General features: G+C 40.7%; 1 protein-coding gene across 3 annotated transcripts in view; it reads left to right on the top strand.

The window, feature by feature from the left end:
• The window catches only part of PSTPIP1 (proline-serine-threonine phosphatase interacting protein 1), an 89,905-nt gene that overhangs the window by 11,728 nt on the left and 59,565 nt on the right, over window positions 1–18,612 (top strand). For 2 of the 3 annotated variants that reach the window (XM_067534675.1, XM_067534677.1), the window contains exon 1: window positions 2,261–2,386. The exons of the other annotated variant lie outside the window; for it this stretch is intronic. In XM_067534675.1, the coding sequence (XP_067390776.1) occupies window positions 2,354–2,386 (33 nt within the window). In that variant the 5' untranslated portion in view covers window positions 2,261–2,353. Of the gene's footprint in view, window positions 1–2,260; window positions 2,387–18,612 lie in introns of those variants that run through there. 3 annotated transcript variants of the gene reach the window in all.

Below are 18,612 nucleotides of genomic sequence, written 5' to 3'. Positions count from 1 at the left end.
GAGCCCCAAAATTTGACTAGCTGCTCTGATCAAAAAGGAGAAACAATATATTTGCAGCTGTGGATCATTATAAACTAGAAGAATATGTAGTTGGAGCCAGGAATCCTGGCTCCAAGTCTCCTGCTCTGCCACTATCTTTTGTGACTAAACCATAGAGAAACAAACACAGGGAAGCTATGTCTCTAAAATGGAGATACTTCCCTTTCTCATAGGAGAAGGGAAGTTTAATTAATTTGAGGACCTTCCTAAGCTTGTCCTTGTACATCTCTGTTCTCATTTCCTTCTACTGCCCTCACTCCCTAGGCTTCTCCCAGTTTTCTCTCTCATTATTCCCTTAGGGCTTGACTGTGCAAGATGCTGAGTACTCTGGCCCCAATCCAGCAAAGGATTTAAGCGTGTGAGCAGGCGGTGGGACAACTCACATGCTTAAAGTGAAGCATTTGCTTAATGGCTGTGCTTGATCAGGGTTAATGTACTCAGCACCTTGAATGATTGCACCTTTAGTCTCCTCCTTGCCACTCACGGTTCTTTGTGCCTCTTTCACGCTGCGCGTGCTGGTTTAAACAGTCTCACATGTCTAGCCCACCAAGTGACCTCCCCTTCCTCTTCTGCAATCCTACTACTTCCATAAATCCTTCCCACCTTGTTCTCCTCATCAATACCACCCTCTGCTCATCCTTCTTGATCTGACCAGTTGTCTTGTGACTAGTCTCTCAGACTGTAAACTTCTGGGGGGACTGACCATGTCAATTTGAAGTTACATTTGCATCATTACACAAACGACTAGTAACAATAATCGCAGCCCCAGTCCTGCAATCAGACAGAGGCTTATGCCCACAAGAAGACCCAGTGAAGTCAAGAAGGCTCTGTGCGGCCACAAAGTCTGCTTGTGCAGATCTGACTGCAGGATCGGGAGCAATGCTTGCAAAGTGCTTTGAGATCCTCTGAAGAAGATTTGTTCTTAGTGCTGTTTTAATAGATCAGGTTTAAAAATGAACTGAGTGCATCTCAGGCAGTTGAAATGAACATATAGTGGGCCAGGTTCGGAAGTGAGCAGTATGCTGTTGGGAAGCCAGACTTCCAGAGCTTTGTATGGGCTATTCCCTACCCCCACATTCAAAAGGCTCCAGTCAGAATTTTAAAATAAACCCCCCTCAAACATTTTGAGAGGGACTGACACAAATTGCATTGATTGTAAAGAGGAAAGCACAGACAAGTGATAGTTTCAAAAAAATGAAAATTATCATGTTAGTATCAATTATTTCCAGCCCTATAAAAATATCTGTCAGCCTATTTAGCTACTTTTTTTAAAGACTGCATTTCAGTGCTCCAATGGGTGTAGTGTTCTGTCCACTGTTAAATTAGATGTCTGCTCTTCAAAATGGTTAACTTCAGACCTCTGTGCTGCTAAGCTGTTAATATTAACTTCTCCCTCACTCCTTGCTTTTTAAAGCATTTGGAGTTTACTTCTAGACCTCACTTATCCAGCTTTTTAGTAAACAAGAAAGTATCTATCCTTAATATTTTATTTGCAAATAACTTGACAGAGAGAGCGCATGGGTTTCATTGGTAGCACTCATTTTACTGAATCATTACATTTTAAAATTCCTCACACAATGATGTCAGGAGAAAGCTCTGGATTAGCATTCAAATGGCAGTGTGCATGCTTTTTTTAGTCATAAAGACATTTGTATGAAGGCAGTTTGAAAATCAGAGAAATATATATATTATTTAAAATGAAGACATGGTTTCCTAGTCCTGCTAAGAGGCTGCAAAATGTAACTTTGCAGCTACACTTCCTGTGTGTGTGTGGATTTCTGCCAAAAAGATTATGAAGAAATGTGATGCATGATTTTTTTTCTGCAATGCCTCTGCAGCATGTTACAGTTTGAATCGGATTTCCTCCCTGCTTTGTCTCTTTCTATTATGCTGGTTTTCTTATCTTTTTTTGCATTCTCTCCCTTTGTAGTTGATCAGATCCTGTGATCAACTCTTTTTTTTTTTTTTTTGGGCAGTAGCTCACATGGCGAGGAGCAGATTGACATCATTTGACATATCTCTGCTTCCTCATTTCAATATTAACTGTTTACCAGAAGAGAAACAGGTTTGGGGCTAGGCAGGCTTTTTTTTCTGGTTAGTGTTTTTTGGTTTTTTTTTCTTTTCACAGTAGCAGATCACCACAGGGAGCTTCCTCAAACTGCTCAGTGCCGTTTTTCACTTTAAAAGAGAAAAGACTGTGGAAGTGTTTTACTTTCTGCTTTAGTAATAGCTGGAAAGCTGAGTGCCGCTGCTACTCTGTTCTCAGAGCAAACCTGTTAAAGGATTTTACCCCCCCCTCCATAAATCAATAGTAATGACACAGCTGCAGTTCAAAGATGCATTTTGGGTAAGTATGCAGTTCCTCTATATTTACTGTATTATAGCTTCATTTATACATCTAAAGAGAGTTTGTATGAATTAATAATGGTTCACTCTTCAAACTGAGTATAGCAGCAGATTAAACTTCTCCCCCTCCCCCCCAATATACCGTTTGCTATGAAAACCATTTGACCTTTGAAAGAAAGAGACATTGTGAAGTGTTACGGTCGGTTCGGACTAAATGACAGGTGACATTCTGATGCTTTATTTCTAAACTATGTATGCAAACCCTTTGGAAAGGAACAAGGATTAGTTTGTCTTGCAGCTCCAAGAGCACTTGCTGGTAGTGAGTTGTTGGAGTTAGGCAGTGGCTACTCTGAGCAGGTGAACTGTTGCTTCTGCTGCTGTTATGAATTCTCAAATACTTGCTTTCAGAGTGTTTGCAACCTCAGTCAAAAGGACAGCCCCACAGAAGACGACCATGAACTCACCTGCCAGCCATGTGTGTCTAATTTAGACATCCAAAAGGGCATTCATGTTGCAGGAAGGGCTCGGTATTTCCAGCCCTGGTTCAAAAATCATGAGTCAAGGTCTTTTTTTTTTTTTAAATGGTGATTGACTTAAAATCATGAGAATTTTAATAATACATTGGGGGGGTTGTTAATGTGCCTGTGGGTTTCTGAGCCTTTAGTTGTCATGTTTTCAATCTCTTTTCTGCGAACTCGAGGGTTAGAAACATCATTTGTTTTTTTTAATGAAAACTGAGATTTGTAAGTAATCCCATGGCTGCAGGAGCTGGGGCTTTAAGAAAAACAACTAATGTTGTATGGCTCTCTATGTGGAACATGACACTTCTCTCTCTCTCCCCCCCCCCCCCCGCACCGCCTTCCCCTCCTCACCTCTCCCCAGCCGTGGAAAGCACCTGCAAAGGATCAGGGATCTCTACACCTGGGAAGGAAGTGAAGATGAGTGCACTACTCCCATCATCCCCTCATGAAACCTGAAGAGAATCCACTTACAATTTAATTCAAACCTGATGCTGTACTAACTTTCATGCAGCATTCCCTTTGGGTGAAGTGGAGGGGAAGGACCAAGGGGAGAGCTGAGTTGGGGAGATAAGGAAAGGGAAGCAGTAGTATAAGTAATGGTAAAACCCGAAGTGGCTAACCTAAACTAAACTCTACAGTTCCCAAATGAGAAGTAGGTAAACTGCACTTCCCTGTATTTACCTTCCACTACATTACTGAAAGGGAGTCCAACTCTTTAGCTCTGTGGAGTTGCAATGGCTGGTTGCTGTAGAACGGGCGCACAGCAGGCCCCAGAGCTATTGTTGAAGCACAGGCCTTCTGCACAGACAACCCTGATCTCCACTGAATAATGGAGAATGCACAGTTCTGCAGGCCAACCCCTGGGCTCCTTCCTGGGGTAGGTGCCAGGCCCCACTCTCCATTGGTTTGCCTTGGTGAGCTTTTCTCCCTCTCATCATCTCCTGTCCTGAGGTTTTCCCACAGGAGGAGGTTTGAACAGTTAAAATAGAACCAGAAAATACAAAAATGTAAGTTCCTATTGTAATGCTAATGTGGCTGTAGGTCCACCTAAGAGAGATTTTCTCCCCTTCATTTCTGTTTTGGTTGGTAAACGCACAATGTAACATTCAAGATGGGGAATGTAACCAGTTAGCACTCTTGTAGGAACTTCAGCTTCTGCATTTTGAGAATTCTTTTTAAACTGTGCAACTTAAATTTTACATAATACCTTTTTTGCATTTACCTTCTACGGGCTAGATCCTCAGTTGGAGTAAATCATCACATCTCTGTTGAATTCTATGGAGCGATGCTGATTTACACCAGCTGATGATCTTGCACTAGCAAAGTTGTGGTTGTGTTTTTCCCCAGTAAAACCCCATTGCCCATAGTTTGGAATGTTACCATTTGAATAATTCTTATGAGGCTTTCATGTTTACACCTCCTTAAAGTTAACAGACCTGGGTCTTTGCTATTGTTTGGCTACAAACAGTTTTTTACAGGGTTTGGTTAACAGGGTAGAAACACATCTGGTGGCTGTATCTTCACAATGAAAAAAAAATGTAGAACCTACTGGATGTTGCACAATGTGGCAATCTGCCACAGCTGGGCACTAAAAATCACAGGATCAGCAGTTAATTTCCCATCCAGGAGCTTCTGCTATGTCCAATAGTAAGACAGGTTTTGGAAGAGATTTGCTGTGTTTCTTTCAATGAAAGATTAATTTTCCACATTCAACGTGTCCCAACAGCTGTGACTGTGGCTTCATGACAAAACAAGGTGGTTTTCACATCGTGGTAGCTACCTTGTGATAGCTCCTTCAATGTAAAGTCCTAGCGGAGACAAGGAACTGCTAGTTCTTATCTCAGTGTAGCTTATCAAAGTCAACACCAGGTGAGGGCTGTAGCGTTGTTCTTAACTAGCAATCATGAGGTAAAAAACTGCCTGTGCCTTATCTCCACTAGGATTTAAATTGAGGGAGCTGAGGCACAGGTAGCTTTTAGCTTTTCATAGCTAGTTGAAGTCAACATTGTATCCCGCTCCTGGGGTTGACTTTGACTAAACAACAGCGAGATAAAAATTAACCGTGCCTTGTCTCCGCTGGGGTTTTATATTGAGGGAGCTATTGTGAGTTAGCAACCATTCTGTTACACGGTACCCACTCATACACACTCTTTTGCAGTGAATACATGACCTGAGAGTTGCAGACCTTTGCTTATAGGGCTGGGCAGAGAAAACATGCAGTTCATCCTGCCTCTTTCGTCAACTTTACCATATTTTTAAAGCTGAGCCCTCTTTTCAGAAAATTAATCATTACAACTGGTTTCATTTTTCATTTCCTCCCCTCAGTTGAACATATGGAAAATTTAGCACAGAAATGATTTTGCCAAGTTTCAAGATTCAGCCATTTTTGCTGTAAACTGGACTGGGGGAAAACAAAGGGTTATTCGAATTTTTTTAAAATGCAAAGGATGTTTTAAACTCTCTACAAACTCAACAACAGCTGGAATAATTTGTTCAAAAACTCTGCAAAAAATGTGCTTTTTCAGCTGAAGTTTTCCATGCTCCAATCTATAACACCTTTTGGGAAGTTTTGAGGATGTGAAAACAAGCACTTATCTACAAGACCATTTTGCTAACTCTGGTCATTCAGAGTAAAAGGTATTAGCAATTGTTACTGGCAAAGAAGCTGTTTCATCTCTCTCTCTCATAATTTTTAAATACATTCTATGCAAGATACACTGTAAAAATCTACTGCCTATGTGAACGTCAAACATTACTTTGGCTTTGTGATGGCTCTTGATATTTCTGCACACACATGTGCTATGGGTACACGGATGGCTATAGTTATTTTCATAAAAGTTTCCATTTCTAAAGAGCCCATGGTCTTTCATATGTAGGCCCAGAAACAAAGCTAACAGTCTGACATTTCCGTGGGCATAATAAAAACTGTTTGAGAGACTTAGCGTACATAATATTTAGTACACACTATTATGATTGATATTTTCTTTTACAAGGAAGTTCTTTTTACATGGTGAAACCATTAGACACTCAAGATGTGAGCCTACTTTCCTGAAATAACAACAATAAAGAGCTGGAAAAGATTGTATTTATGTGCAGGAATAATACAAATGCATAATTTGATAAGGCTTGTCTTTTTACCTCTGTCTTTAGGGATGGAGAGACATGATAGACTTGTGCTTTATCCAGGAAGGAAGTAATTGATGGAGAGGGTTTTGCATTGGGGATTGAGCTTTGCTGGTGGTTAATCTGTGGTTTTGAGTTGAACTGTCTTTTTACATTTTGTCATAGGAGCCTAAGGGAGCAGGTATAAAACGTGTTTGTTGTGAGGGCTATTTTGTTCCCATGGAATGCACTGCCCTATATTTCTCTTAAAGCAGCTTATTGCTCCTGACTTCATCCACAGCAGGAGAAAGCAATTGGGTGAAAAGTGCTTTGCTGATTGGAATAATTGGAAGCACCCCTGAAAGGCTTTGACATTTTAGAGTGAACATTTAATACTAGATTAGGTCCCCAGAGGAAACATTGAGCATTTGTTGGGATGCTGGAAATGCTGCTTCAAAGAGATGTTTTCTGGTCAGGACATAATGATGTTCCACTGAGCTAGGATGAAGTTCACCAGTGCTGCAAGATGCCCAGAATACCTGTTAATTCTGAGACAAATTGACATGAATTCTACTTTCCATCCTCCTGACACACCAATAGGAGGGCTTGTAGAACATTGAAGTACAGTATCTCTGGGGCAACCTGTTCACCCCTTTTCTTGGCATATACAGTGGAATGAGCTCTGTTAGTGAAGAAGTCCTGGATGAAGAATTGGTGGACCTGAGGTGGTTTGAATTTTCTTAATGAGTTTCAGGTAGCCAAGTATGACTTGCCTGTGGTGCAGGAAACCGATGGTCATTCCTGCAAAGGAAGAACAGAGTCCGTGAGGTAAGGTTCAGTAGGAGAGCTAACCCCTCCCAGATGGCCAGAATGAAGGGTAAGCCTGTCTTCTTTCCTGACTCCTTGAGTGTCTCAAACTAAAGTACTGGAGGAGAAGGCATATAACAGCTTCTTCAACCATCAGATATGGGACCATGTGACATGACTCTTCCTGGTGAAATATATAGTAATACTGTCTTGTGGGACTGGCCGAGTGCGGACAGACCTACCCTTGGTTAACTAAATCTTCTTGTGATGACCATGAACGTTGGCTCCATGTAGGTTCCACGCTGGCTTATCTATTTTTCTCCTGCTGACCCATCTTGCAGTAGTGTTGTCCTTTCCTGCTGTGTGGAAAACTGGGAGACAGGGAGATTCTTTTCTTTCATGGATTGTGTGAATGTCTGAATGGATTCCTTGCTGCTTGTTGAGGTAAGACATTACTATTGTATTGACCGACATGATAAGGCTGCCTCTCTTAACAAGGGAAGCAACGCCTTTAGTAGGGTGCACATTGCTGTCATCTACAATAAGCTGAGACTGTATTCAGACTCCTGATTCCCCATAGGCCCTAGATCTTTTGTGATGGTGAATGGAGTGTCCATCACTCCAGCCTGACATCATGGCTACCTCAAGTTACATCTTCCCTGCAAAAAGAAAAAAAATGTGTTTCACATGGAGATGGCTCTCGATGTAAAACCCTAGTGGAGACAAAGCACAGGTAGTTTTCACCTTGATGTAGCTACATGAAAGTCAATGCTATAACTCACCCCTGGACTAGACCTAGACACTCTACACCAAAGTAAAAGCTACCTGTGCTTTGATTCCACTAGGATTTTACATTGTGGTAGCTATCTCCATGTAAAAAACACACTTCCCCCCCCAAAAAAAGAGACAGCCACAGTTTGCAGGAGTTAATTTGTGTTCACAGCAGCAAGGGAGAGGCTCCAGCCCCATTGAATAGGAATTGTGGCCCTTCCTGTGCAGAAGAATGAAATGAAATGGTTATGCAGATATCCACGTAGGAATACTCTAGCTACATTAATTTTATTTCATCACAACTGACTAGGTTAGTAGTGCATTTTCAGTGCACTGTATTTCACATACAACAGAGAGAATTTGTTGGCTCTTATAAGCTTGTTCCTCCTGCCACTAGAAGAACTAATGCCTTTTGTCACAGTAATTACCCTCTCTTTCTAAATGTCCACACACAAAGTAAGCAGAGAGCCTCTCTGGTTTGTTCAGTCCAATTTTGTTTTGATTTCTTTTGGTGAAAAACAACTCTTAGAATAAATCATCCAGCATGCAGTGCAGTCCAGTGTTTTGAGCAGGCATCTGGGAGTCAGGGCTCTTGGGTCTCTTTCCTATTTTTTCTATGGATTTCCTTTGTGATTTTAGAGGCATGTCACTAGTCTCAGTTTACTCATCTGGAAAACAAGCATAGCACTTTTCCATGTCACAGTGGTCTTATGAGTTTTAATATTTGTAGATATAGCATAGTAATTCAGTACAGCTAGACTTTCAGCAAATTCAGTACAGCTAGACTTTCAGCAAACTTGAGTTGGGTCCCAGGGGAATGGAAACATTTATCATAAGCACAGAAATATTATTTCAAACTGGGGAGTGCTCCTTTTTTTTTTTTTTTTTTTTTTACTGGTTAGTGAGTCCCCAAAGCAATTTAAGGGGAGTCTGGGCCTTTCTAAAGAGAGTGAAATTAAAAAACAAAAATACATAGAGTAAACAACAAATGAAAAGTGCCATCCACCAAATTTCAAAAATGGCATTATGAAAGCTTTGAAAAGTAAACACTGAACTAATGGAGAATGCCTTTGCTGTGTGTGTCCAGACTGTGTAAAAGAAAAATGTTGAAAGCCAGGTAAATGCTAGGATATGTTGTCTATGGTTTTGGAATACAAAAGTGAGAAATTTAACTAGACTGATGGCATACATCTGGGGTTGTACTGTATGTTGGTCATCACAAAAGGTGCTAAAATGTTGCGATCTATAGTTTGCAGGATCCCTTTAATAAATACATTTCCCAGAATAAATGATCTTGTCGTATGAGACTATCACTCAAGTTATTTTGGGGATAGTTGTGGTAACTCGAAGAGAAATAATAGACAGTTAACACCTGCTCTTTAACAGACTGGATACTACCAGTTCCTTTGCTGACGTACATCTCTACTGCAACAGTACATGAATGTATAAAAAGAGCAGGTACTGATGAGAATACTGTCTACAACAATACTGCTCCTGGCTCCTGAGCTTAATCTAGAGCACCGCTATCTTGCTCAAAAGTGACTTCAATGATTCAAGCAATATTGGAACCCAGTGGATGAGACTGCAAATCCAGTTTGGAAATTTAAACTTCAGAAGAAGAATTTTTAACGTTATTTGACATATACATAGTAAGATTTTTCTGTTGTTTAAATTAATGTAGCAGGACTGAGGCTGCCACAGTAACAGAAAGAGTTACTTCAAATTAAAACAATATTTTCAATGTTTTGCGACAAGAAAGTGTCTTACCATGAGAATATTCATGTTCAGCGCAAGAGCCACAGAGCTCTTATTCAATGATGTTTAAACCATTTCTGCTATTACCACACCTACTCTCTACTTGTCACAGTTTGTCTAGTTATCACAGTTCTAATTGTCTTTGTGCAGTCCATCCTGAGACTCAAAATGACAACCCTGTTCCAGCTCTACATACTTCATTGGGCACAAATGGGCAATTTCTTTTCTTTACTCATGTTCCCTACATTCTCTTCACATGCAAATTTCAATTTTTATTAGGCTGACATAGCTTTGTATGGATGCCATTGACCCACAGCTGGGAAACCTGTTTTTGGGCATAGTAAAAATCAGTTAGATTCAAAGATCTAATCACTTAGGTTTCCCTCCCGCTATGGACTGCATCATTAACCTTCTCCTCCCCACTTCATGTCTCACATTGCCACGAATGGACCATAGTAGCATAGCCACATTCCTCCTTCTTTGAAGTTTGCAATGATTCAAGAGAATTAGCGAGAAAATTTTTTTGCGTCACCTAACTTGAGGGCCATATTCTCTTGTGCTCCTTTGAAGCTGCTGTGGAATGCTCTTTGAGTAACATTCCACTTATATTTATTGAGCATTTGTATGGATGGCACATCAGGTTGCCTAGGAAACGGCAGATTTTTGGTTCCTCTCTCTCTCTCTCTCACCAATGACATTTTTTGGTTTTACTTTCATGCCGTAGTGCAGCAAGCTGGATTCTGACTGTCAGATGGTATATAATACACTTGTTTCATCTCAGGTGGCTCATCTGTTTTTTGTTTTAAAATATTCCTCAGCAATTACAGTCAATAGCATAAAGCGACAACACCATTCAGTAAGGACTTCAGGATTCCATCTAGGCCGAATCAAGCTCCGAACATACAGAACCCAACACTGTAATCATTCAGTGTTGCTTTGGAGGTCAAGGATAAGAAAAAAAAGGAAAAGAATGTTGAAAATATGCACATCCAAATTCCAGCAGCTTCTCAGTTCCTTAAAAAGTTACTTCTTTACTATAAATGGAGTTCAATTCTGCTTCCATGTGTTAAAAAACCTCATTGAAAAAGTCTGAGGAATTGAAAAGTTCCATGGCTGCAGCTGAACAGTCTTGAAGCATCTTTGTCTTAAAGGAAAAAAGCAGCAATTTGCTATAATGTCTTAGAGAACTCTATAAATACTCCTAGCAAAGAGCTGTTCAGAGCAAGGGTTAAAAGAGGGCTGAGAGAGACACCAGTTCTTGTTCCTCTGTTTAGAGGCCTGAGCAAATTAAAAAAAAAAAAATTATAAAGTAACAACTTTTTCAAACCTCAGGCAGGTTGGCTGGTAGTGAGCAAAAGCACCCCTGTATTCACACCCTATCCACCACTGCAATAATCTTTGTACAAAATATACCTTGTGAAGTATCATTTGAAAACTAGTAACTTCCTGGTCAATAATATGGTGAAATGATTACGTGTATAGTTATGAATTCCCCCTGTATGATGATGATATTAGCACATGTTCAAAAGCAGACAACAGTTGTTAAACAGGTCTATCACAAAGGAAAGTGTCTTTACTTCAATTTACAGATAAGTAGTAAGCAGGGTCCTCAAACAGCAGGGGGAGGCAATGGCAGGAAACAGATCAATTTGGATGGCAGCAAACACACATGGGGAAAGAAAGACTCCTTCACTATCAGATCCCATGTAGCCTTCTTTACCGCATGAATAAACTTTACTTTGTAAACTAACCTTCAGAAGAATTCACTTCAAAGGTTCACTGTACTATTAAAAAAAAAAAAGAGGCAGAGAACCTCAAGTTCTCGCTATTTAACCTAAGAATACAAAAGGCACCAGCACCCGTAGGCCTCTGGGAGAGATCCTGACCAAGGAAAGGGTCAGTCACCATCTTACTGGAAAACTGTGGGTGAGAAAGACTATCTTAAACAAACCCTTAAACCAAATCTTGCCAGATTAAGTGTTAGACTTATAGATGTGTGTTCACTTTTATTTGCTTGTAACCCTTTCTAACTTTATTTCTTATACTTAGTATCACTTAACCTATGTCCTATTGTTAATAAATTTGTTTTATTTTACCATAAGCCAACTCAATGTGGTTTTTCAAGGGAAGAGTGTATTAACCCCAGTTACGTTAATAAGCTGTGATGTGTTTTTGTGTGTTTAGAGGAAAAATGAACCTTACTCTGAGCTGTCCTGGAGAGAACTGGACACTTCAGGGCACACAGTTTTCGGGACATTCGGGACTGGGAATGTGTTGGGGGTCGCCTGATGGTTGTAACCAAGGCTGAATGGAAGCCAGAGTGGGGCTGTAGATAGACTTCTGGGGTCAGAGCTGCTGAACCAGAGTTGTAGCTATACACAGTTACTCAAGGTGTGACCTGCATGCTGATAGGCTGGTTGGGAGTATCCCAGGTTGGGAGTTCAACAGTAAAACACTGTGAGGCAGCCAAGTGGTGACCCAACCCTCACTGGTCTGGATTGCACCCTAAACTGTGACCCCCATGACATTGGTTCGCTCTCTCTCTTTCTCTCTATTTTTTTTTCATTTGATTCAGTTTGTTTAGGCCTAATTAATACCTGAAAGGAAAGATGAAAAAAATAGTAGGAGGGATGTGGGTAGGAAAGAAGGCAGAGGTGAGAAAGTGGAGATAGACGAGAGAAGAGGAGCGGAAAGAAGAGGAATATGGAGAACTGAGAGAAAAAGAAAAAGAGGATGTAGCTCCCTTTTTACTCCTGGTCTTTACTATCATATCTTCCACACAGCAATTGACCTCCTTCTCCCCTCACCCCCATGGTCAACAGATATTTCAGATCTGAAGCTGCTTTTTTAGTCTATAGAACAATCAGACGTGTAGGACTGAGAGGGACCTTGAGACGTCATCTAGTCCAGTCCCCGGCACACAAGGCAGGACTACGTCATAACTAGACCCATTCCTGACAGGTGTTTGCCTAACCTGTTCTTAAAAATCTCCAGTGACTGAGATTCTACAACCTCCCAAAGCAATTTATTCCAGTGCTGAACTCATCACTGTTGTCCAAAATGTATATCCAGACATACATACTCCCACGATACCATGGGATTTAAACTTAGTCTTGCACGCTGTCACCCCAACCTCCATTTGAACCCTTGGCAGCATGCTCTCTTATGCACATGTACATAAAGGTTTCATTCTGAGTGGCCATTAGGAAGTTTTCCTAATGTCCAACCTTAACCTTCTTTGCTGCAATTTAAGCCCATTGTTCCTTATCCTATCCTCAGAGGTTAACGACAACGTTTTATGTACTTGAAAACTATTGTGTCCCCTCTTAGTCTTCTCTTTTCCAGACTAAACAAACCCAATTTTTTCAATCTTTCCTCACAGGTCATGTTTTCTAGACCTTTAATCGTTTTTGTTGCTCTACTCTGGACTTTCTCCAATTTGTCCCTGTCCTTCCTGAAATGTGGCACCCAGAAATGGACACAATACTCTGGCTGAGGTCTTATCAGCATGGACTAGACTGGAAGAATTACTTCTCATGTCTTGCTTACAACACTCCTGCTAATACATACCAGAAAGATGTTTGCTTTTTTTTACAACAATGTTACACTGTTGACTCATATTTAGCTTGTGATCCACTATAACCCGCAAACCTCTTTCCGCAGGACTCCTTCCTAGGCAGTCATCCTATTTACTTCAGAACATTTCTCCAGATCATTTTGAATTTTAATCCTATCCTCCAAAGCACTTGCAACCCCTCCCCTCTTGGTATCATCTGCAAACTTTATAAGTGTACTCTTTATGTCATTATTTAAATAATTGATGAAGACATTGAATACAACCAGATCCAGGACTGGTCCCCACTCGATATGCCCTTTCAGCTTGACTGCGAATCACTGATAACTACTCTCTGGGAACAGTTTTCCAACCAGTTATGCACCCACCTTATAGTAGCTCCATCTAGGTTGTAATTCCCTAGTTTGTTTCTGAGAAGGTCATGTGAGACTGTATCAAAAACCTTACTAGTCAAGATATACCACATCTACCACTTCCCTCCATCCACAAGGCTTGTTACCCTTTCAAAGAAAGTGATTAGGCTAGTTTGACCCGATTTGTTCTTGACAAAATGTTTTCTTTCTGCTCTGAGCTGTGGTTTTCCATTCCATCCTGAAGGAGACCTCACATGTAAAACAGTGACTAGAACTCTCTGCTAGGCTTTATTGAACAAAAAAGAACAAAGAACATATACAAACTTGGGGTCCAGTCTTGCTGTCAGCCTTGACTGGGGGTTCTAGGCACTACTGTGATACAAATAAAAACTCCAATAGACTTCAATGCAGCAAAATCAAGCCTTTGGTTACATAGTTTCATCCTTTATCACAATTCCAAGCCCGGACCACCCGATCATCTAGCCTGACCTCCTGTATATCACAGGCCACCAACCCTTCCCAGCACCCATACACTATACACAACTCAAAATAGACCCAAAGAGGTAATAGCCAAGTGAGACTTGGTCATGTGTTGGTCACTCAGTGAGTAGAGTGTGCTCAGAGAGAGCCTCAGGGGATTCACAAACATGAAATGTGTCTCTCACAGGGGGAGAGCAGTCAGACAATCTTGCAGTTCTTTACAGCACGACATACAATCCAAGGAAAACAGCAGATAGGACTGACTAGTTACAACAGCAGTTTATTTTATACCAGAAAGGAAACTTTTTCTTTCATTGTAAACCTAAGGATCAACACTGTCTGGTTTTCTCTTCCAGTTGAACAGGCATTTCATTCTAGTTAGTTGGAGCTGCAGCTCTGAGCCAAAGAGACTATTCACAATGCCAGAATGTCTGCTACTGAGGACTGATCTAAATAATAGTTATTGCTGTTAAAACCAATAGAGTAATATCAGTGTAATCCCCTAGTCTGGAAGCAGTTATGTTGATATGAAAGTGTTTATATCACACCTTGTATCAGAATGCAGATGTGTCCATATGAACCTTCCTACCAAAATCGAGCTGTCAGTTCCAAAGCGGTTTAGTTATTCTGGAATAAGGTGCAAGAGAAACCAATGTAAGGGTCTGTCTTCCTTGACGGCGGCAAATTCGCCAGCATCAGAACGATTTATCCGAATTGATTGAGTGGAAGTGAAGACCCGCTCAATCAATCCAGAAGTTGATTTAGTAAAACCTCCTCCACAAAAAGTGTAGCGCTGCGTTGACAGGTACGCATTTTCTGTCGGCACAGTGTAGTGGAGCTGGTGCACAGAATGGATTTTAGGAAGTCGACTGCTGCCGAATTTGCCAGTAAGTATAGACCAGGCCTAAGACAGCTTGTGTGTGGATACTAGGCTTCCGCCAGAAAACGGAAAGCTATGTGCAGAGTTTCTTTTTGTCATCAGATTGCACAATATTTCAGGCTTAGTGACACACCATCCTGATTGATTGAGTTGTCATGTTGCATCATATTGAGTAACAGGATGTGTTGAAAATAGTCATTTGGAGATGAAGATCTTTAATTAAATGGAGGATTTTGTAGTTTGAGAGAACTATCTAACCACATGGTTTATCTCTGCTAGGAGCCAGAGGAAATCCTTGAATTTATTCTCATACACAACAAGGAATTGAGAAAAACATCCTAAACATGTGTCCTTTCATATTCCAGAGATCTACCATGTACAAACCGCTCATTGAGAAAACTCAGGCTCAGATGAGAAAAAGGCTGAGAGAATGGCTGTGAGGCTTTAAAGTGAAACAACAGTTTAGGAAGGAGTTAGTAAGTCAGTGTGAAGCTGGTTTGTACTTAAAGGCTTTGTAAGAAGAATTGACAGAAAAAGTTGGTCAGCAAGAAGACATGTAGCTGTTGTAGTGGATTAACATACTTTCCATAACCTTTATAGATCTGGAATCAAATTCTGCTTAGATTGTAAATTCAAGGGAATTGAATGGTCACAGTTTTAGTCCTCAGTTGACGATGTCTCACATCTCAAAACCACTACTGCAGCCAGCATGCTGGCTCAAAACAGTTATCCATGCCAGCCAGGGGAGTCCTCAGTTCAAACTCTTCACAGTCTCTTGCTCCTCAAACCAGAAAGTGCTTGAAGCACTCTGGAAGTGAAGTTTTCTGTTTCCAAAGGGGTAATTTTTTGTCCCACAACAGTGGCACCAGCTGGCTACTTAGAAATAGTATATTTATGGCTCTCCGAAAGTCTAGTATCGGTTTTACATAAGGACCAGGATGCTTTTAATTATGTTGAGGGACAGTTCGGCATCTGGCCAGGCTGACAATTTAGGGAGGTGTAAAAAGGTGGCTTAGATCCACCTTTCCCGCCACACCTCAGCTGCTCAGAATTGTATGACTGCTTCTCACTCTCCCACCCCCCTGGGGCAGCTCAGGATGGAGCTGAACGTGTATCTGAAGATAGAAGTTTTTTTCTAAAAAGACAGACTGGAAATAAAATAGGGAGGGATAGAAGCTTAAATGGGGGGGAAGATTTTCGGCTTGAATTTTGTACTCTCTGTTCATAGCTGCATATAAACTATTAACAGAAGTTAGACTGAGACCAAGAGCCTTCCCCGAATTTTATTTTCAGTTTCTCTGATGTGATTAAATAAATATTATCTAATAAGATGCTGGCACAATCTTTGACCTGGCCTTTATCTACCAGAAACCAAAATGCCCTCAGAAAAAACAACACTACTCTCTGGCCTCACTCCATAACAAATAGGTGCAAGTGCTTGAATCAGGCTTCTCTGTCCTTAGATTACCCAGCAAGGGGCAACCTTGGTTTATTGATTAAACTGAGGCATAAATCACCTGATGACAGAAGATTTTAAAGGGACACCACTACCTTGAAAATCTCATTTATCTCAAAATTTTGCCCCAACTGCAGGTAATCCCCTAAAATCATTATAAACAGAAGAAGTTGGCAAAAAAAAGTCTCAGTGTTTGTAGTTAGTTGGCTTTGTGCATTTGAAGAAATAGAGAGAGTGAGTTTCTTGGTATCACCTGCATAATCTCTCAGTCAGTTTCCTCTTTGCTGAAAAGGCCCTTGTAAACCACAACAGGATAACAGAAAATCCCGTATAACAATTGCCAAAGAACGTCACACACGTCAGGACACACTATTTAAGAAATCGGCATTTTTTTTAGATTAGTCTTTTCAAAACACCCTTGAGTTGACAGTGTCACAGTGCAGGACTGCATAAGAGGTTGGTGACTCCAAATCTCCATTGTGATATGTGTCCTGTGCACCTCTGCAGCAGCAGAAAGGGGGTGAAAAGCTGGTGGAGATGGCCACTGGGGAAATATTCCCTGCAGAAGGGGCCTCCCTGGTCAGCACAGAGCTGCTGCAAAGGTAATATAATGTTGGCAACCATTCCCAGTTTCCAGCACAGGTAAAGCGTCAGGTGTCTGGAAGAGATGTGTTGCTGTGCTCGAGCCATTCTCCACTTCCTGTGCCCTATGGGAGGTGATTGGAAGCAAAGTCTAATTTAGAGCAGTCTTGAGGCTGCTCTAACTGACTCAGTGGTCAGGCAAGCCCCTAAAGGGCCCCAGAATACAGGGAGAGCAAAGGAAATTTAAAGTTACCTTTGCATCCCCTCTCCCCATCCCACTTCTTCTGCAGCAACAGCAGAGATGGAGTAACAATGAGGCCCAATATGCAGGAACTTTATTTCAGGGCTGTAGAGTCAGTGAAAACTGGCAGCATTTGAAAGTGGGTTAATGAAACTGGCAAATTAATATGTAATCTGAGCCAATTTATGACACCAAGTAAAGATCATAATGTGCCTGAGTCAAGAGAGGGTGGGCTGTGCCTGCCTGCTTTTCTATTTAGATTAAGATAATTAAAGGTGGTCTGCAAAGCACTTTTTATATAGCTCTTTATTCAGTATGAAAGAGGCCAGAAAAACTATCTTTTTATGTTGGAAATACCAGGTCTCCAATTCTCTGGTTTTGCTGAGGATCCTTGGAAGACTGGAGAACTTATGCATTACAACATCACAAGAGATTGACAGCTGAGCAACTGAAAGGAATGGATTTAAAGCTCTGTTTTTAACTTAGAAAACACTTGTGAATGGTTCAAAATCCCTTAATGGAAGACTGAGAATCTATTTCCACAAAGTTCTCTAGTAGTCCAAGAAAAACAGGGAAGACAAGACATGAGGTTCCTGATATTTCAAAATAAAAAAAAAAAAATCCAAACAGAAAAGTTCTCAAAAAAATAAAAAATCAACAACATCCAGCTTTTATGAGAAGTAAAAAAAGGGAGAACTAAGGGCAAGTCTACACTAGAAGCACTGCACTGCTATAGCACATCTGGTAAAGACGCTATATGCCGATGGGAGAGCACTCTTTTTCACACTGCTGAGCAACATACATTAGATCAACTTAAGCGATAGGGTAGACCTCCCCTAAGATAGGTATGTACTGCTCTTCTAAGATTGAAAGGAATTGAGATGAATTTAATGAGTTCAGACATGGTGCTTGTGGGGTACAGTAGGTATAAAGATTTTTCTGAACTTGTACCCCGTATTCATTTATTTCACTATCCAACAAACCAAATGCAAATATCCAGAAAAATGTTCTGCCACTGACTACTTGGAGCTACACTAATAAGGGAGAAGAAGATTTAGAAAAGCCGCAACAACAAAAATGACACATTTATGCATCACTTTACTAGTCCAGAGAACAAATGAGGATGAAGGAGCAGCACAAAGGTGAAAAGTTAATTCCTCTTTTTAGCAGTACGCTAAGCCATGCATCTTCTGCTCTGCTAACACTTATTACATCAGGGAGAGAGAAGTACCACAGAGTAGTCTGATAACTTGCTCAGTGTGGCCAACTCTGCAATTTTATCATCAGACTCATGATATCTAGTGTTTCTTAGAATCACAGCTCCTGGAGGCCTGCAATTAGTTGAGAAACTCAGCTTTCATTTAAAAAAAAATTAATTAATTTTCTAGCCCTCAAGGTTGCATACAAAAGCATGAAAATGTAAACTGAGGGTAACCCAAGGGCTCAATAACCAGAAGGTAAATAAACAGAACCCAAATATTTTTTTTTAAATTTACACCTCATGATTTTAAGCTGTTATCATGATTTATGGGGGCCTGACTCATAATTTTTAAATACATGGGGCTGGCAATAGTATTTGCTAAACAACATATATAAAACACAGTTTTCAAGAGTGCCTAGGTGACTTAAGAACCTTATTTTCAAAAGTGATTAAGGCTCTTATGCTCCCTAAGTGACTTAGTGTTGAAAATGGGATTTAGGTGTT

Source organism: Emydura macquarii, unplaced genomic scaffold, assembly GCF_026122565.2.
Source record: "Emydura macquarii macquarii isolate MOO-44397 ecotype Brisbane River unplaced genomic scaffold, CSIRO-AGI_Emac_v2 contig_3451, whole genome shotgun sequence".
In the NCBI taxonomy this organism is placed as follows: domain Eukaryota; kingdom Metazoa; phylum Chordata; order Testudines; family Chelidae; genus Emydura; species Emydura macquarii.
This window is presented reverse-complemented; position numbering and strand designations above follow the sequence as displayed.